The 21928-nt window shown below is 32.6% G+C and overlaps 1 protein-coding gene across 8 annotated transcripts in view; it reads right to left on the bottom strand.

The window, feature by feature from the left end:
* LOC102950023 (regulating synaptic membrane exocytosis protein 1) overlaps positions 1-21928 on the bottom strand; it is a 221074-nt gene that overhangs the window by 85595 nt on the left and 113551 nt on the right. For 6 of the 8 annotated variants that reach the window (XM_042986656.1, XM_042986649.1, XM_042986651.1 and 3 more), the window contains 2 exons: positions 20323-20435; positions 14624-14790 (listed from right to left, as the gene is read on the bottom strand). In XM_042986656.1, the coding sequence (XP_042842590.1) occupies positions 14624-14790; positions 20323-20435 (280 nt within the window). Of the gene's footprint in view, positions 1-7014; positions 7047-14623; positions 14791-20322; positions 20436-21928 lie in introns of those variants that run through there. The other 2 variants (XM_042986654.1, XR_006217713.1) reach the window with 2 other exon arrangements.

Raw genomic sequence — 21928 nt, 5'->3', positions numbered from 1 at the left:
GGCTAGAACCACAAACCATGAGATCATGACCTGAGCCAAAGTGGGGTACTCAACCAACACTGCCACCCAGGTGCCCCAAGACCATTTACTTTTGATGGAATTACTGATATAACTGGAATTGACTCTATCACTTGCCACTTATTTTTAATAATCATGTTTCTTCTTTTACTTCTCCATTTTGCCTAACTAGATTAATTCTGTGTTTTTTTTTCTCCACTATCAGCATTTGAATTATGTGTTCTTCTATTATTTATTAGTGGACACCCTAAGGATTAAAATATGTACCTTGACTTATTAGAAACTTCATTAAATTATACATTTTAACACTTTCAGAAGAATGCAAAAATTTTACAACAGCTTAATTCTACTTCTTTCATTTCTACCTTTTACCTAGGTGTTTTATATATTTTACTTCTACATATGTTGTAACTACCACAAGATGTTGTTGTTATCATCATTAACTCTTTCCAGTATTCATTCTTTCCTCAAATTTAGTGTTTCTGACTGGGGACATTTTCCTTCAACATGGAGTACAGGTCTATTGGTGATGAATTATCCTACTGGTTTTTATTCTAGTATTCCTTCCTTCCTTCCATTACTTCCTTCCTTCATTTCTTCCTTTCTTGTCTGTAGGATATGTTTGAAGGGTAATATTTATTAAGGATAAAATTTTAAGTTTGAAGTTTTAATTTTTTTTCTAAAGCATTTTTTCTTTTGGTTGTTCCATTGCTTTTTGGCTTTCATGGTATCTGTTGAAATTTCAACCAGTCTTATATCGTTGCTTCAGTGAAGCACTCAATGATATGTCTTCTTTTTTTCTGCTCTTTTTCTGCTTCTGATTCTTCATAAAAGTGTTTTTTTAGTTTTCAGTACTTTGATCATGATTTTGATAGATTTTTTTCTCTTTACACACCTTGAGGTTTTTACAGGATTTTGGACTTATAATTTGATGTATTACATTAATTTTGGAAGACCCAGCTAGTACCACAGTATTCAAGTATTGTTTATGCCATTTCCCCTCCTTCTGGAATCCCAATTACATGTATATTAGACTTTTTCATTATGCTCCAAAAGTCTCTTAGGGCCTTCTCCAATTTTTTTTTTCTCTTTGTGCACTGATTTATATACTGTCCACTGACCGACTCAAGAATTCTCTGTTCTATTGCTTCTAGCATGCCATTAAACCCACCTATTAAATTTTTTTTATATCTTTTAGTTTTAGGATTGCCATTTAACTTTTTAAAACGGGTTCCAGGTCTCTGTAGAAAACATCCATCTTCCTTTGTTTTCTGGAATATATTAATCATGGTTATTTTAAAGGCCTTATATAAAAATTGTATTGTTGGTTATAGTCAGTTGGTCCTTTTTTATTAATTTTTTAATCATGCCCCATAAATTTTAATTAGATGCCAGACACTGTGGATGTTCACTCTCTGATTTTCCTTCAGTAAGGGTAAAATTTTAGAAGTCATCTTATTCCTGGTCAGACTTGATTTTAAAGCTTTGCCATCACTTGTAGAGTGTAATGCTTATTCCCAGAGTTTGGCTTTTCTGAAATTTGTATAAGAAATCAAAGTATTTTTTCATTTTTTAAAAAAAATGTTTGTGTATTTTTGAGGGAGGGAGCGAGAGCGAGAGAAAGATAGTGTGAGCAAGGGAGGGGCAGAGAGAGGGAGACACAGAATCTGAGGCAGATTCCAGGCTTTGAGATGTCAGCACAGAGCTGGACATGGGGCTTGAATTCACAAGCAGTGAGATCATGACCTGAGCCAAAGTCAGACATTTAACCCACTGAGCCACACAGGCTCCCCCCCACCCCAAAGGTATTTTTCAAGCCCCTCTGACTGCAGAAACTGAAGGCAATCTGTATCTCCCCAGCATTGGGCACCCGCTGGAATCTTTGCTCAGCTCTTTAATCTTCCAGCTGCTGCTTTTTGTTTGGTTTCTTGGAGTCTTTCTCTGTGCACGATCACATTGGTCGTCAACAGATTTCATTAGGGGAATCTATAGCAAATTTTGGAGCCCTCCATGCAGTTTCCAACTCTGTGTCTGACCTGTGATCTGTCTCCTTAGCCCAGTAAGACCACTGCTTTCTGCTTGGGCTCTATTATCCCATGTCACTGAATTGGAAATACCTTCAAAGAAAACTGGGGCAAATCTGGCACGTATTTCATATTCTTCTCTTCTTTCAAAGACTGAAGTCCTTAAAATTTTTACCAATTTAATTGCTTCCAAATACCCTAAAACATTTGCTTGTTTGTTTTTGTAGTTTTAGAGGTAGGAAGGTTAATCTGATACAAACTATGTTGTCATGCCCGGAACTGGATGGATTGTGTCATCTTATTGCTTATTTTTGAATAATGGTAGAGTTATCCAGACCAGTGATGTTTTCAAAAATATCCATAAGGTTAGTAATGAAGGTGTATGTATTATAATTGTGTTATAGAAATTTATTTCTTTGCAAACTACATCAAATAGCTTTTGCCATATTGATCCCTATGCATCCCCCCCAATAGCCTCTCTGCCATAGCTGACTTGTGAGGCTTCTCCTCTGAGTTGATGTCATCTGCTACTCTGAGGCATAAAACATACAGTGTTTTCCAGTGCTAAAACTGTCCCTCGTTCTCGCAGATTGTAGATGGGAATTTTTCTGATGGGGCTTTCCAAAGCTGTGTCATTTATTTTAGAGAGCTCCACATTCTATTCAATAGGTGAGTAAGTCAGCATCTATTCTTGGTGTTTTTCCTCATTTTAGTCCAGATTTCACTGAATTTGAAAACTGTTTTCTATCATTTATAATTTAAAGATGTAGTTGTCTCCTAGGTTCATGGTAGATGAGGTTTTTAGTTTCTTTCTTAAAAAATTTGGTTTTCAGCTGGCAATTAGAGAGGAATAAACACCTCTGTTCTCTGTAATCTTCAGTGTATGATCATGAGTTCTATTTAAGAAGCAAAATCAATAAGTCCTGATGACTCATCTCAATATGCATTCTCAATGGGAGTGATATGCTTCCAAAGGGTAATAACTGGTTCATGGTGGAGGTAAGAGGAGTAAACATTTCTTAGATAATATAACAGTTTGTGGTCCTCTAAACAGCCACAGTATATAAACAGATACAGTGTTATCTGCAATATTAAAATGTCACGTGGAAAGGACAATTAGGAAAAGAACATCTAAAAGGCTTCTTAGGGGGTTGATAATGGTAAAAACATTGAGGAGCAATGCATTAGAAGGAGGACAGGCGAGAGTTAAAAATTAGGGTGGCTTCCAGTTTTTTGTTGATTTGGGAGCCAGGTGGAGAATAGGGTGGGAAGAATAGAACTACTCTGTTCAAATATTAGGTAAGCCAATATGTTTTTATATTTGTTCTAAGAAAAATTTTAGTATCTTAATGGCTGCAAATAGCTACTTAAAAATATATATCTTCATGTATTTCCAGGCTATTGTAAATGTAATTAAATATATATTTGTAACACACACACACACACACACACACACACACACACACTGTTCAACAAAAGCTGGTGTACAATATTCAGTGAATACCAAAACATTAAAAAATCATCTCATATCAAACATTTCTTATATGTCAATATGCCTATCTGGATGAAAAACTTCCTAAATACATTCTGTAGACAACATGCATTGATTGCTTATGGGTACTTATCTAAGCTCTAAATCTTCTCCATGGACATGTAGCTGTTTCTACCTCCAATATATCCACACATCTCTGTTCAGTGACATGCTGTCCATGAAATTTTAATTACAGTTGATTCTTGAACAATGTGAGGGCCAAGGGTGCTGACTCCATGTACAGTCAAAAATGCATATAACTTTGATTCCCCCCAAATTTAACTACTAACAGTCTATAGTTAACTAGAAGCCTTACCAATAAACACAGTTGATTAATATATTTTGTATGTTATATGTATTATATACTGTATTCTTTCAATAAAATAAGCTAGAGAAAAAGAAGTGTGAGGAAGAAAATCATAAAGAAGATAAAATACATCTACAGCACTGTACTTCATATATTGAAAAAAAATCTTCTGCATATAAGTGGACCTGGGCAATTCAAACCATGTTGTTCAAGAGTCAACTGTACTTGTGGTGAGATAATGATCATTCTCTTAGGTGTAGCAAATATTTTGTATCAATATGTAGAATTGAAGACCTATGATAAATGTTTTTATTGTTTTGTTTTTTTGCTTTTCAGCAACCTGTACTGGACATGCCTCCCAGTTACACTGCTTCCCCCTTGAATAAAAAAAAAAAAAGGTCATACACATTTGCTTGTGTTCAAGTGTGATGGGTCTGGTATCTTGTCATCTTGGCCACAGCTGACTGAATCAGATTGGCATCTGAGTTGAAAGTAGCTTCTAAGGGCAGGCAGGCAGCCTACAGAATGTCTTGGCTTTGGGACTCTGATTACAAAATGCTCTCTATTTGATGATTACTAATTGCTCCTTTGATCAGAGTCCCACCCATTTTCCTTCCTTAAATTCCAACATCCTGTGAGCTCGAAGAATCTCTTCTTCCATTTTAGCTGTAATCTCCCTTAACTCCTTACATTATTTTTCCATTCCCCAGCTACCATTCTTCCTTACATCTCCAGTGGCCCTTTCTCTGCTGGAGCTCCTTTCTGTCCTCATTTTCCTGGCCTCCGCTCCCTCCACCTCCTCCTTTGATGTCCTGGACTGCTATTTTCTCAACACCTTATATCTCACTTCAGCTCAATCTGATTCTCCTTGCCTTGCCCTGCCCTGCCACCTGCTAACTTAGGATAAAGTCCCTAAGGCCACAGGTCTTCTTGCTTTTTATACATACAATTATATTCTTATTCATTAATTTCATTTTAAATATTACCCTTTAAGTGAGTAAATTCAAAAACTCAAGAAATAGTAATGCATTAAATATTAAACACCTATTCTAGCAATTCGGTAGATGATACATTCTGAAAATCTCTTCACTCTTAGATGCCTAGAAATTAAGTGAAAATTGCAACAAATACCCATTCCAATTAACAAACCCAAGTTCACAAGAAAGGCAAATCCCCTTAGCCAAAATACCAAGAGGGAACTGAAAACAGATTGCTTAATGGATTATGAATGTCTTGGGAGGTTTTGCAGATGAGAAATTTAGAGCAGACCTAGTGGGGAGATAGAAATGAAATCTCTGTAGCAGCCAAGGCCCTTAAATAACAAGGAAAAACTCGGGTCTTCCCTAAGCCTTAATGGCCCTCACTGGTGACATTCTAATGCATATATTTCAGGAAGACAGGGAATACTCTCAAAATGAAAGTCTCAGACATATGGGAAATAGTTAGCAAAGAAACTAGAAAATATGTGGGTCAACCTAAAGCATTTAAAAGCAAAATAACATCCAATAATGGGAGAAAGAAAACAGCATATAGTTAAAACACTGGAAAAATATGTAAATGGTAGCAGGATGATAGCAGAGATAAAGTGTACTACAGTGATTTTTTTTTCCTAGGAGGGAATGGAGGTACTATTAACTTTAAATGTATTATTTAACTAATATATATTTGAAACACTAAACTCGGCACTAAAATCATAGAAATAGTATAATTTCCAGAATGGTAGAGGGGAGAAATGAAATAAATGCAATTTAATTAAAAACCAATTGGGAAAGGGGAAACATATAATAATAAAAATGGAAAATATAAAGTAGGATAGAAATCCAAATATATAATAAATCAAATAAATGCAAGCTGATTAAGTAGCCAATTAAATGATAGAGATTGTCAGACTAGAAGAAAAAAAACTAAATCAGTTGTATGCCATTTATAAGAGATATAACTAATACATATGGTCACAGAAAGGTTGAAAGTAAAAGGATGTGAATAGTTTGAATAGTAATTAAAAAACTATATTTTCATATAAGACAAAACAGACTTTAAACCAAAAGAATACTATCATTAGAGATAAACAGGTTCACTACACAATGATAAAAGGGTTAAACTACCAGTTAATTGGTAATTCCAGCTCAATTCTAGCTCTACCACATATTGGCCATGTGCCACTTATTTGTAAAACCAAGTTATTAGTAATTACACTATAGGGCTGTTATAGCGATAATGATCTTGCATGTGAATAATGTATCAAAATGCCTGGTACACAAAAAAAGATACTTAATAAATCACAGTATTTTTAATACATTGAAAATATAATAGGGGCACCTGGGTGGCTCAGTTGGTTAAGCGTCTGACTCTTGGTTTTGACTCAGGTCATGATCTCAGGGTCATGAAGTCAAGCTCTACATTGAGTGCCATGCTCAGCGTGGAGCCTACTTAAGATTCTCTCTCCCTCTCTCTCTCTGCCCCTCCCCCACTTACATGCATGCTCTCTTTCTCAAAAACATTAATAAAATAAAAATATAACAAAATACATGTTACATAGTTATGGCAAAATTATGAAAGTAACACATGAAATAGGTGTAGTTTGAAAAGCACTGGTTCAAAGTAAAAGGATATTGTATCCATTCCAAATAATAGGATAATTGACACAGAAATATGAATATTTACCCAAAAAAGGGGATATTTAACGTTTATAACAAGAGTTCATGCCTGGTGACCAATAAAACAATTATCTGCCAGCTGACATAATACAGCTAAATTTATAATCCCCATGTGGTTCTCCAATAAGCAAATATAAACATGCAAACATACCATGTTAAATAGAAAATTAAGAATCTGTTAGAAATTTTCCATTATATATTTTTTGGCATGAAAACATAGTAACAACCTGCAGTCCTTTCAAAACAGTCCTCCTGCTAATTTGATACCTACTATAGTACTGAGCATCCTTAATACAGCTGATCTGTGTGGTAATTACAACACATCAAAGACAAAGGGGTGACAGAACTGGCCCTTGAGGAAGTCCTCATGTGCTGTGAAAATCAGCACTGAAGCAAAGTCAGTCCACATCTTAGCAACAGGTGGGGTTTCTTATACTTAAACCTGATCTTTTAGAAGCAGAACACTCCTATCTATACCTGGCATGAATCCAAAAGGTGGTACTGCTGGACATCAGTCATAACCTCAGACTAAATACACTGTTCCTCGCCTCTGTGTCAATCACAAAGATCACAACTGCAAACATATCCTGTAAGGTAAAGAGGAATTTGCATTTGGGGGACAGATTTTTCTTTCTTTGAAAAGTATTCCCAGGGAGTAAAATGGTTGTATTTGAAAGTTGCTTTAATATTAGGATCCATAACTTGTGGTATTTTCCTTGCACTTAATATATACATAAACTTTACAGATCTTTAATAATATGTTACACTGAAGATATGCTGTTAGCAGCATGTCAGTTAATTTTTCTTATATATTGTGGGGAAAATAATAATTAAGCAGGGAGAATTATCCTTATTTTATTTAACAACAGAATGTTAAATATGTAACTTCGTTTAGGATAATTAAATTAGAAAACTATTGGAAAAAAACTTATACACAATTATGAATAAACTTGAATAAATTTTACATATTCTCTTCCAAAGACACAGTGAATTCTTTTTCTTTAAAGAAAATTTTCTAATTATCATTATCTATGATCTCCATTGACCATGCTCTTTATATCTATCTATCTATCTATCTATCTATCTATCTATCTATCTATCTATTTTTAAGTGTTTGTTTAAGAGAGAGAGAGAGCAAGCAAGGGAAGGGCAAAGAGAGAGGGAGAAAGAGAATCTCAAGTAGGCTCAACGCTGTCAGCAAGGAGCCCAACACAGGGCTTGATCTCATGAACCATGAGATCATGACCTAAGCCAAAGTCAAGAGTCAGACACTTAACCTACTGAGTCACCCAGGTTCTCCAAACATGCCCTTTAAAATATTTTAAATTTAAAAAGAATCTATAATTCACTTCTACCAGAATAAATAAAATTAGAGGGAAGTAGATTTCTATAAAAACAAGTCACAATGTACTTTTAAAACTCCATGTATATAGTGTATACTTTTCCCGCATATGACCAGCCACTAAGGCCTAATTATAATCATTTCTACAGATAACCCCATCTTTATAAGATATTCCAGGTTGCTATTAACTTTTGATAATTTATTATAACTGACCATTTTCACTGTCTGTTATGTAGTAAGCATTTATCTGACATTCCCAGAATTTAACTGACATTCCCAGAATTTAACTAAATACATCTTAGTATAAATCTATAATGAATTGGTAGAATAGAAAGGTAAAAACTAAGCAGATTGGTGCTGTTTCAAATGAGACCAGTGCTGCTTTACTTCAAACTGCAGTCTTAAATGGTTTGGAAGGAAGAAACTTACCAGGAAAACCTACTCACCTGTCTCAAGAGCTCTGTAACTTGCTGTTATCAAGACTGCTGTGTTACTTATATTCAGTTATTTTGTTTATATGTATGGCATGGTATAATAATTTAAATGTATGGCACATTCAGTCATATGGTGTATTAATAAGAATGTTATAGTAATTTTATGGAACCCTTTTTAAAAGGCTTATGGTACATTCTTTCCATTTCTTTATAGCTTTAATCTGGTCACAGGAAATAACAGTGGTAATGACTCATCAATCTTGGACTATTAAAACTAAGATGATACTATGAAAGAAGCCACTAGAAGATTGCTAAAATATCTTTCCTTTCTCAGATATTCAACATCCAGTATCTGGATTTCCCTGATATTTTCCTCTATTTCTTTTCAGTACTCTTGTTGATCTCAATAGACTGTTTTTCCACAGCACAACAGGCAAGCATGCAAAATTAAGGGTGGATAGCTCTAAAAAATTCCCTCTTGATCGCTCTTAATATGTTCAGTGTCATTAGGCATAATAATTAGTAAGTACATAAAAATTAAAGTTTAATTTGTTCTTCTAAGCTATTAATGTAGCAAGTGATTTTGCAGTTAAGTATTTCTCAAATATCACACACAAAAAAATCCAAAGATTATTTTTAAATGTTATCTTGTATTCCCTTGTGGAATTAAAGAACTATTATGAAACAAGGTACATTTGAAATTTTCTGTAACATTTTTCCAACATAACTGTAGTATCAATTGATTTTCCAGAAGATATTAACCTAACCTATTTATTTTCTATCACAATTAAAAATTTCAAATAATTTAACCTATGTCTTAAAACTCCCCCCCAAATATAAACCTATTTCTTTCAGTATATGTTTACTAATCATTATGCCTATACAAATTGCCAAATTTTAGTAAATTTATGGCTGCAAGATTATTATTTGTATATAGAAGATAATGTTTCTTAAAAAAAATTCATGCCATACTAGTACTCATATAAGTAGCTTTGAAGAAATGAATGAATGCATGAATAAAGTCTCCTACCACCTTAAAAAAAAAAAAACCTTCAAGTCTTTCAACCTATGAATGTAGAAAACAAAGGCAATTGCTTTTGAAAGTATTCTTCCCAAAAGAGATACCAAAAAGGTCAAATACTAGTGACATCAAATTTGCACTTCAAGTTTGTTTATTAAAATCCAGCTTGCTCTAGAAAGCCAACTTTGCAGATCTAGGAGAACATATATTACAAATGTGAATGCTGTTGGAAAATAGTTTTGACAAAGCTTATAAAATTCTGTAACACCTGAGAACAACTATAGGATTATGCCTGCATTTGCTGCATGGTTTTGTATGAAACATCTGAAATATGTCTGCCTGGAAAAAAAATGATATGCGATAAAGATGAAAAACAAGTTCAGAGCTATACCAAGAAAATTCATCTCCTTTCTGAGATGAAAATCTGCTTAAATTTAAAAGTGAACAGAGAACTCAGAAGCTCAATATATTCTTTCTGGCTTCTAGTATATGCACATTTTTTATTGTCAATTGTGCCACTTCTACTAATATACTGTACATATTTTGTGGTTGGATGGAAAAACATTCTTTGAGGAACACTTAAGAAAATACTAAATTAAAATTGTAAGGCACATCAAGAAATATCTGAAAACCTAGAAACCTCAATCTTTATTGATACTTACTATTTTGAAGTATTAAGTGTTGATTTTTTAAACATTTTTTTTAATGTTTATTTTTGAGAGAGACAGAGCGTGAGTAGGGGAAGGGCAGAGAGAGAAGGAGACACAGAATCTGAAGCAGGTTCCAGTCTCTGAGCCGTCAGCACAGAGCCTAACACAGGGCTTGAACTCATGACCCGTGAGATCACAACCTAAGCAGAGTTTGACGCCTGACAGCCCCCCAGGTGCCCCAAGTGTTGATTTTCTATTGTAAGAATCACACAATTATTTAAGCTTCAATTGTTTTAATCCTTGAAAATTAAAAAAAAAAAACTTTCATTCATTATATCTACACAAGATTATTTACCTTAAATGCAAACATCATAGTTTACTTTTTTTTCCTACTATAGCCCCCCTGCATATGTAAGCTTTAAAAACATGAAACATATTTTGGACTATTTTGAATGAACTATTCAGAATGCATCTGGAGGAAGGGATACTCCTTCTCAAGTCACACAGAACCATGTGGTTTAGCTAGCTGCATACTTGAGTAGATAAGATATTTGGTACATAATCATCTCAAACACAAAAGATTCAAGTGATGGCCCATGAATCTCTACCACTCTTTGAAAATGATATTTTAGAAATTGTTCATCCAAACATATTTATATTTTTCAACCTATAGACATCCTATAAGTGCTTAATTCTATTTGTCCTCAAACAGGCTTTGAAACAACTGTATAGTCTTTTATCTTTAAGGCAGAAAAAGATGCTAATTAACTAAAAAAGATTTTCTCAAATCGCTCACAAGAACTTTTCAATATACTAATTGATATCCTGTGAAAAAGAACATTGTGGAATAAGTTTGGTACATTTTGGAATAAACAAAGACAAACAAATTGTTTCAAGAGAAAACTTCCCAGGACCTTAAAAACAGTAACATGTACTGTGAATCATAAATAGGAAATTGTAGTAAGGAACATCTGGAAAACTATAAATTGCACAGAAGGTTGTGCAGCCCATTTCTTATTTCACATGTGCTTATTTCAACATTTTCTTGGTTTATAATATACTTGGTTAGAGGAAATCAAAACTCTACATGGTATTTTAAGTACCTACATACTATGCTTTTATATAATGTGGATAAGATCATGTCATATAGTTTCTTTCTATAATCCTTTATGAGAATACTAGGTATTTGATTGGCTTTTAGGGTACTGAATACTGTCTTTGGAAATGCTATAATGTCCTCTCAATCCTTGTGTTGATTTTCAGAATGAAACTCATCCAACACATCATATAATAAAACATGTCTTGTGTCATAGGAAAATTTGAATATATATATTCCATATATTTTCAAGTTTTCATATATATATATATATATATATATATATATATATATATATATATGTATCTATCTATCTATCTATCTATCCAGATAGATAGATAGATATAGAATGAGCCCATAAAAATAGATTTAGGGCATCTGGGTGGTTCGGTCAGTTAAGCATCTGACACTTGATTTAGGCTCAGGTCATGATCTCATGGTTCGTGAGATCAAGTCCTGTGTCTGGCTCTGCACTGACAGTGCAGAGCCTGCTATGGATTCTCTCTCTCTCTGCCCCTGCCCTGCTCATGCAGGCTCTCTCTCTTTCTGTCTCAAAATAAATAAATATATATTTTTCTAAAAATTGAAAACAGAGATTTAAACTCTTAAATGGATTATAATCCCCTTGAGTATGTAGCCTAGGCATTATACTTTAAGTTAGTGTTGGAAATAATGGTGTCTTCTTTCATGATAGGAATTCAAAAGTTTGCTGCTACTTATGACATATAAATGCATTCTATCATCATAATTGATCAAACTTGTTCATCTTTTATCCATGAACCTGAATAAATAGAATTTTAAAACCTATGCAGATGTTAGTTAAAAAAAAAAAGAAATGAGAAGCAGTACTATAATGAGAACAATCATTGTGTTACTTACGACAATAGGGAATATTTAAAGGCTGATGAGCCTGCAGACATTGTTCTAATAAGAGAGACACAGCATTTCTATATTGACATCATTCTGTTCTTTTTTTTTTTTTTTTCATTCCAAAACCTCCTCTCAGGATTTTACCACATGGTTGATGATGGATGCAAAATAACTGTGTGTGTGTGTGTGTACAGGTGCGCTTGTGTGCCTATGAGGATATGTCGGGAGAAGAATGTATATGAAAAGATAACTAGACTGAAGTCAGAATAAAGAGCTACCCATATCTCAGTTTTCCTCTCTCTTCCTCCTAAGTATTCTAAGAAATCAAAAGTATACCACATACAGAGAATCAATCACTGGCCTAAAGTATGGGACTACAAGAAAAGTAATTCTTCATGTTAGCTTAAGGGGAAATTTGTTTAGTCATTAGCTTTAGGGACTAAATTTACATAATCCACTTATATATAAAAATAAACAACAACCCTCTCAGCTCATATGTGTTCTAAGTTGCAGAGAAGGGAAAGGGAGCTGAAAACAGAAATGCCTAGAAAAACTGATTTAGCACTTATATTTAGCACTTTTATTTACATTTAGCACTTATATTTAGCACTTTTAATAATAAGAAATTATTTGTACCCTTCTTAGGTCCATGCCTATTCACACAACCTTCAATAAGTAAGAAAAGTCATGTGAATCAAGGAGACAAAGAATCCTCTATCTTTTGTTTCCTATCTTGACACAGTTATAATTAGTGTTGATTTCTTAAACTGGCATTATCCCACAAAGTAACACTGGTTCCAATATCCTACCACGTAGTTTCTTCTGAACCCCTTTGTATGAAATCACAGTCCTTTATTGCACTACCTACTTTCTGTTCTTTGCTTTCTTCCTCAAAAATCACACAGCCAACTTTCTCCTAAAGACCAAGTTTTGAAGAATACTATTCTCTTGAAATTTCAAAAAAAAAAATGGGCCCACAAATTATTCCTGTAATTGACTAGTAATATGAATTCTATTAACCAGTAATATTTTATAGTGTAGGACTCAAGGTACTTGCCTCTATTGTGAATATAAATGGAAATTACTTTAAGATTTAGTTTATAATTATTCAGTAAGTTGTTTTTAGTGATTAAATGTGAAAAGTCCTTGTTGAAGTCCTATTTATCAATAATTTTGCTAAACTGAATAGGTTTTGAAACATAATATCTTAATATTTCAATTAAAAGGAATCCATTAGAATAATTTTTACCCCTTGATCCTAAGCAGCTCAATGGGGCTATGTCTTTTAGCTCTTCTAATTCTATTTTAAGTTTTAGGGAACATCATATTCTGTTAGGATCAGATGCTAAGAATATCATAAATAGAGATAAAGCATATTCTATTAACATCTTCATCAAAGTTGAAATTGCTCATGTAGATGATCAGAATATGACACTGTTAATTAACAGTAAGACAATTACTCTCAATTTGCTTTAGCAGATGATGGAGGTACAGGGAAATCCAGGAAGAAGGAATGCTTGAACATATCGTAAATCATCAAAATGTCCAATAACAGATTTTCAGAGTATTAGAAAGGTAATTTCTCCTATTCTGAGCATTTATGTCTCTTGGGCCATTCATCAAGCCCCAAATTCCTTCAATGAAACTTCTATTTCTGGAAACTAGTTAAGAACAAATATAAAATATGCCTTGCCCATATTGAGTCTGCTTTACGTAAGATGGCACTTGGATTCCTGCAGTCTTTTCCCTTTCACAGCAGGGTATTTTCATTGTAAGAAGACAAAAGCACAGTTGGAGATTTAAACAAACTTCATGAAAATTTGTTACAACTCATGTAATGTAAACTAGGTATGTATACTTTGTATCACATCTGTTCAATCCTACTCTGAAAGCAGACCAACTACAATGGGACTAAAGATATCAGCAAACTAAAGCCCACAGGCAAAATGTAGCCCACTTCCTGTTTTTATAAATAAAATTTTATTAGAATACAGCTATGCTCAATTGTTTGCATAGCTTTCACACTCCAATGACATCATAAAGTAAATACAACAGAGACTGTTGTACATAGCCCAAAATATTTACTAGCTGGCCCTTTATAGGAAAGATTTTTTGACACTGGACTAAAGAATGCTCTGTGGATTTAATCGTATTAGAAAAAACTCCTGTAGGGGCGCCTGAGTGGCTTCATTTGGTTAAGCATCTGACTCTTGATTTTGGCTGAGGTCATAATCTCAATGGTTCATGAATTCGAGCCTCACGCTCAGAGTGGAGCCTGCCTAAGATTCTCTCTCTCCTTGTCTCTTTGACCCTCCCCTGCTCATTCTCTCTCTCCCTCTCTCTCTCTCTCTCTCTCTCTCTCTCTCTCTCTCTCCCTCTCTTTCTCTCCCTCAAAATAAATAAATAAACTTAAAAAAAGAAGAAAGTCCTGTAAATGTGACTCCAACAATCTTTAAAATTATGACTCTGTCTATAAGGTAGACAGTACCGAACAGTCTATAGGCGACATTATACAACAACAAATAAATGCTCCACCCACTCCAGTCCCAACAATGTTAGTGAAATGTTTCTGCTACTTGACCTAAACTGTTTTTTAGTAGGAACATTAAGAAAGCTAGTTGCATTTTTATCCCCATACAGACCCAGTTTATATAAAGAGTATTGCCAACTCACCTGATCCTACCCCTGGGGTGCTCAGATTGCTCTGACATAAAGCTTGTGCTGCTGAGGCGTGAGGCACTGCTGGTTCGGGAAATGGCGGACACATCACTGACATCACTATCTGATGATTTGGCAGAGACGTTATCACAGCTTCTGTACTGATCTTTATGTATGTTATACTAAAGATTAAAAACAAGAAAGTGTGAGCTCCATCATCAGGTTGTGGGAAAAGAGACATACACGGTGAGGTTAATGACTACTTTGCCTACACCAAGTAAAAGTGTACCTTCATAAAAGTAGGTGTGGAATTTAAAATAATCCAAACACAATGTAATATATGATTTTCAGTATAAAAATCCTACATCCTCTGAGCGGTAAAAAAAAAAAAAAAAAAAGAGGTTTATGAAGACTGAATTATAAATCAAACAAAAACTTTAAATATTTGGGTGGAAAATTCACTGAATAAATTATTGGCAAATACTTGAAACCTCAAAATTGTATTAGGTACTTTTTCTAGTGTATCGGTTTCTCTATTTTGCTTTAGTTTTCATAATTACCCATTTTATTCACCTCTACTCTAGCAAAGTATAGGCTGCTTCTATCTGTCTGTATTTTTGATTCTTTCTAAAATGATTCAATTTACCTACATATTTTCCCTATTTCAAGACATCACATTGTTTCAAATTTCTTGAAAAAAATGTATGTCTTCACAAAGGGCTGTGTCAAAAGCTGAGGGGCTGTGCCAAGGAGGATTAGAGCCATGGAGGTAAAGACTGGACTTCAACTTTCTATTATAATTAAGTAGAGATTTTCAGATTTAAACTATCAGCTCAGTGTCAAAAGTAAAAACAAAACAAAAAAAAAGGATTTCTATTAAAATTAGAATTTACACTATATCTTGTATTTTTAAATTTGTCTTTGGTATTCATTACTGAAGATTTTAGAATTCATTAGGTAAAAGATTAAAACAGACAAAGTTGTCAGAGCAGCTAATAAGCTCTTCTTCTTTCTACTTGATTCTTTTTGCAGTGGAACAAATAGCAAATAGCTTCATATATCAGTATTTTATATATGTGTTTTTATTATAATAAATAGGTTATAATATAACCACTTAAACCTTATATATATAATTTTGAAATACCTAATATATTAAGTGATTCTCTTATGTTTTTTACTGGAAGTTAAGTTAATATAACTTATTAACAAAAGGACACATAACTAAAAGGAACACATGACTAAACATTGGGTATTTAAGTTTCTTATCAAGTAATTTAATTCTATGTTTATACATTAAAGTGTGAAAATATCAAATGTTTATTAAAGTTGTAGAAAAGCTCATCCATTCTCTGATGTTCCCTATCAGATAACTTTTAATGAACCTAAAGTAATCCATCTATTTATAAAAATTTGTATAAATAATTGTCTTGCTAAAGTACACTAAATAAAACGATGCTAAAAACCTGGATCTGTATATACAAAAAGAAGTATAAAACAACAGTACATTTTAAAAAATGCTAGAAAAGATAATCATGTTTATTTAAAAATTCCTCAGATAAGAATAGTTCAGGCCTGAGGTATTTACATGTTAGTTTTAATTCTTTACTTCTCATGTGTATGTACTGAGCAAGGAACTTCACATCAAGCATGAAAACAATTCCAAATTATAGAATATCAATGAAATTATCTTTCCAAAGAAATTTTTCATAATTGCATGACTTGTTTTTGAAAGCCATATATCAAATTATAATCCAAAAGAAAATTCATATGTGTCCAGAATTGAGCTATTTATACAACTTGACGTAATCTCTAACATTAATATGATTTAAGGTAAGGTGCATTTTAAATTTATGTGGTAACGTTTCATCATCAAATTCTGTTACATCTGATTAACATGATCCTCACATGATTCATTTCAATCAGAACTATTTTTTATTTACAGAGTAGATGTGGTAAAAACTAAAATATGCTGACAGAAGGATCTAAATTTAATAGTAGTAGGATACAAACACAACTCCTATATTACTTGTCTTGGAAATGATTTTGCTAAGTACATAGATCATGTAATTATTACAATGTTTCCAAACATATTGAAATGATAGCTTGTCCATGAAAGAATATGAAAGAATTGGGTTCTAATACAATAAAAATGTACCCAGCTATAGGAGATTTTTCTGGCATTGTGTTGACACCCAGAACAAATGTTCCCCTTATTTGGCAAATGCCCATAACATACAGTATAGACTATAGCATCAGGGTATGTGTGTGTACATGGAACTATTTCTCCTAAAGAAATCTTGCTTTTCTGTAAGCCATCTCTTCTTCAACATTTTTGTATATAGACTTCTGCTATTTCAGCAAAGTGATAAAACAAGGTATCTTAAAAAACTAGATCATATTAAATTTTTCTATGTTGGGCGAAAGAAAAATCCATCATTCTCACACAAGATCATTTTTCTTTGCATTTAGTTATTTGAAGGAAATGAAAGACTTTTATATTCGCCTTTTACTATTTACTTATTTTCAGAATCTGTTAGAAATTTAAATAATGACTTTGACTTTTAATCAAGCATAATTTGTTAAATTTCCTATTTATCAATTAAATATTTTAATGGAAACACATTAACTATTATATTATTTAATATTTTAATATAATAACTATTATATTATTATATTATAATATTCTATTATATTTTTAGAAATATAATATCCCTAGGAAGAATTTATGCTAATCATACAGCAGGGAAATAAGTCATTGATGTGAAGGGAGGCTCTAATTATAGGGCAGCTATTTTTAAAAATAAGTAATAATAAACACTTAACAGCTACCCACAAAACTCATCCCATTAGTCTTGGTTGCTGTTCCTGGACTATAGAAACATAAACACTTTTTAAAATGTGAGTGCTTAAATGAGAACTTACCCTCCAATTATGAATTTCACCCCATCACTAGGGAATGTAACACTGTATACCATCATTGAAAAAACATCATGGTATCACATTTCAGGGATCCTAAAGCAGTCTTGTATTTTTTTAAAAGAAAAGTTAGTGCTAATTCCCTACTCAGGACAGTTAGGGATGTTCCATATTTTAAAGGAGGTGCCAGGTTTGAAACGTTTTAGGAATTATAGTACATTTGTCTAGTAATTCTTTGCCCTGAAGAAAATCTAGTTCTACTGGTGTTTGGTTCTAAACATTCTGAGAATAGTTAACTAATTTCTAATTTGGCAGAATTTCAACAAAGCTATTCCTCCAAAATGTCAAATGGATTAAAACACTAAAACAGAGTCAATAAAGGAATAAAGTTCAAAATTTAATGTATATTAAATTTATGACAATGCTTGTTCTCAACTATATGGATAAAATAGATTTTTGTAAAGTTAATTATAAAATGGTTGGGGTAAAAGAATAAAAAATGAGAAAGACTTTCTTAAGCATGTAAAAGAGTTTTGAGTTAATGGAAATGAAATTACTTAAAATGGAAAACTACTTACATGATTTCCTAATGAAATGGGAACTACTTAAAAATTTATTGTAAGCATTAGGCCATAATATGAATACTAGAATTGCGGAGTATGTAACTTCTGCTTGACATATAAAATAAAAAATAAGCTAATTATTTGTTATCCTATTTATTTTTCTTATCCTATATTCTTACAAGTTCTTAAAGATACCATATCCATGATCTCACATTTATTGATATAATTTGTAATAATTTTATTTATGTAACACAGTAGTATCAATTTATGCCATAGGAAAAACAGTAATATATTTGAAAGTAATGTTTTTTTTTTTTTTAATATTCAAATGGGATGAGAGAGAAAAAGAAAAAGGATGCTTGTGTAAAGGAGGGGGCAAAGACAGAATGTGATAGTTTAATTGTATTCAAATTAAAAGCCCTGGAAGAACTTATGAATCCAACTGGGATGACATGTACATTTCAATGATACAAGATGCAGAACAGTAGTACCTAAGTTTAAGACAAGGCGTTCTAGGGCTTATCACTCCACAGAAAGGCTTTACTAATTCTGGGTGAGACCTCAGTTTTCATAAGCTGGGTAAGTAAGAGAGCTGGAATAGTAGATCAATTTCATCTGATTCTAAATTTCTATGAAATCAGAGAACTTGGAATCTCCCAACCAAGATAAACCTACTTGTGATTCATCGTGAATATTAAGTATTAGTGGTTGTTTAGACTTCTAGGGCACTTCGTTTTTAGATTTTTTTTGATCAACTGATTAATGATTAGAGTCCTACTTCAGAATGACCAGAAAGGTTTTCAGTATTACCCTGATTGTTTACCTCTTTCTTGCTTCCTATACTGGCCCTAACTCCAACTCAATGTTCTATTTGACCTTATCCTTTGACATGATGCTAAGAAACCAATGAGGCATGTCCAGTTTAAAGAACTTTTCTAAATAACTGCATCCAATGTGGAGGCAGAAGACGTACATCATCCTGTCTTCTAATCTCTACTGCGTTTGTAGTAAAAGAAAACAAAGATGATGATGATATTCCTAAAGAAGACAAACAAATAAGATAAGTGATAATAATTAAGAATGAACTGCAGGGAAGACTTGTGGAGCTAGAATCAGCAACTCTATGGAACATCAAGATATTCTGCTTGCTGTTTTGTTTTGTGTTGTTTTGAATGATTTTTACGGTTTAAAGTGTTGTTTCAGATTCCTAGGATATTGAGTCTCGCTGAGTCACATCTCAGTTGGAAATCCTCCTGCAACTAACCTAAGATGTAAAGTGATAAACTGCCTCTGATACATACGACTCTATATGACAAGTCATATTTTGTAACCACCTCTATTTTCTTGCATTAATCTCTAAATATCTGAGATCAACCTCTAACATTTAAAAATCAGTAGGCTTTCCTACAGTCATATTTCAAATTAACAATATTGATTTAGTAGCTGTTTTTTTTTTTAATTTTGAATTTCTAAAAAGTCATTACTTCCAAAAGGGCTTCTTGACATGAAATTATAACACAGGTTGTTCTGTGATGGCTGGTGCCACTTTTGTAGTATTAAACAAACAAAAAAAAAAGGATTTTTAAATAAACCAGATAGTATATTTAAAATTGCTTCATGAGGTATACAATTCTACGCATATTTTAATTAAAATTATTAGGTGCTATTTAGCAGTTTATAGACTCGTAGTGCATCCTTACAAAATAATGCTGAAATATAAATTAAATGTTTTAATGCCACTTGAAATTGGGTAAATTTCAGTTTCTAAGAATTTGCTATCACTTACTTTTCTTACTGAAGACAGATCAATAAGAAATCTCACATTGCACAACTTATGTCATTCACTAATAAATCTCAATAGTGAACATCAACCTAAAATAGTACTTAAGACTATGAATTTACATCTTAATATTTTAAATGCAATTTAAGCAATAAAATGGCTTCATGTCTTGCTTATGTATAGGAATTTGACTATTGACAACAGATCATTGAGAGACTTTAATAATATCAAGTATTTACATTTCCTTTTTAGAAAAAAACATTAAATCCAAGTTAATCATATTTTTAACAGAGTTATATATCTTGTGAAAATATCAAGAGGAGAGAGGTTATGATACAAGACCATCACCTGAATGATAACTTCTCTCACACAACTTGGTGCTTACTAGTCCTACCTGCTATATACACTGTACATTTTTAAAAGGGAAACTCTTGGTTGGATACTACTTGTTTTACCTTGGAATATTGCTCGCGATCAAGTTCTTGACTAGAACCAGACCCTGTTGTCTGCTTAAATCGATGCACTTTCATTTTCATCTGTCTTGTTCGCTCCTCCACTACTAAGCTTGCTGCAAAAACACACAATGGAAGCCTATTAACACAGGCGAAGCACTTTTAGGAACTGAATGGTTTAAGATTGCAATTCTTTTGATATGACTTCAATTAAATGAAAATTTAGAAGTAACACATGACTAATAAACAAAATCCAGAATATACAATGCTATCACCTGTTAATTTAAAGATGAACATGACTCAAATCACACAAAATGGGGAACACAAATGTTAGTAACAAAATATAAGGACCCTGCTGCTTCTTTACCTGATATGAAATATTTTCAATTCCATTCATAAATGACTATATGAAATCAGATTTAATTGTGAAAATATGCTTTCAATTTAATCAACTGGTTGTTGCATGTACATATATAGAGAAAACAAATATGCATACTGAAGACATCACACATATATGCACATGCTTAACATGCATGCACACACCCACTTAACATCCTCAACTAACAGCAGTCACCTAAAAACTATTTTAATTGGTAAGCACCTGGTTTGCTGAGGCACTCTTATTAAATCATTAATTTCTACCTGTAGCATTTCATGAATATTTCCAGTCTTAAAAACGGACTAAGAGTAAATATTAGATTTCTATTTCTGGTTGCTCTGTCTGACCACATAGACGAAATTCCTATGCTTTGAAAATGTGACATAAAATGCTTAGCTATTTAAGTTATAATTTGTAAAGAACTGCATTACATTTAAGTCTTTATTAATCTCCTGAATAGCAAGTGTGACTGTTTAGATGGGAAAATTATAGCTTTCAATAAAGTACAAGTTATTTTAAGTCAGAATCCATCAGAAGCAGCTTAGCTTCAAGAGCATGCCATTAATTAATACATTTTTACAAATTAAGGGGAAAAAAGAGCCAAGTGTGCAGAATCAACTCTTCAAAACATACACCTGTATTGTGTGAGACCTATTTTTATTTTTTACAATTTATCTTTTGACAATTTCCTGGACTATTCAACCTCTGCAACCAGTGCTAAGATTTATTTTTAAGTTATGTATATATATACATATATATACATTTATATGTATATATGTGTGTGTGTGTGTGTGTGGTGTATATATATATATATATATGTATATATGTATATATACATATATACATATATATATATGTATATGTATATATACATATATACATATATATATATGTATATATGTATATGTATATATGGAAAAATACCTATTTGTATGTGATTAAAGTATTGGGGCTTCTGCCAAGAGGGCCCAGTGACTTAAAGGATAGTATAAATGTTGATATATGTGACTTAACTTGGCTGATGATTTTATCTTTTACAAAGAGTTTATAAAGATACTTGTTGGTAAATTTTACCACTGCAATGATTAAAGGTCTATCATCCTTGATAAAAGATACTGATACCAATTATAAAGATTATATAAATATGTAGCTTTTATTGTGTGTACAAACTAACAGCACAAGAGACAAATACATTGTTTTAAATGTGTGGATAAATATTTTAATTATATT

The sequence above is a fragment of the Panthera tigris genome, chromosome B2, assembly GCF_018350195.1.
Source record: "Panthera tigris isolate Pti1 chromosome B2, P.tigris_Pti1_mat1.1, whole genome shotgun sequence".
Taxonomy (NCBI): domain Eukaryota; kingdom Metazoa; phylum Chordata; class Mammalia; order Carnivora; family Felidae; genus Panthera; species Panthera tigris.
The sequence above is the reverse complement of the archived record's forward strand: the minus strand, read 5'-3'. Positions and strand labels throughout refer to the sequence as shown.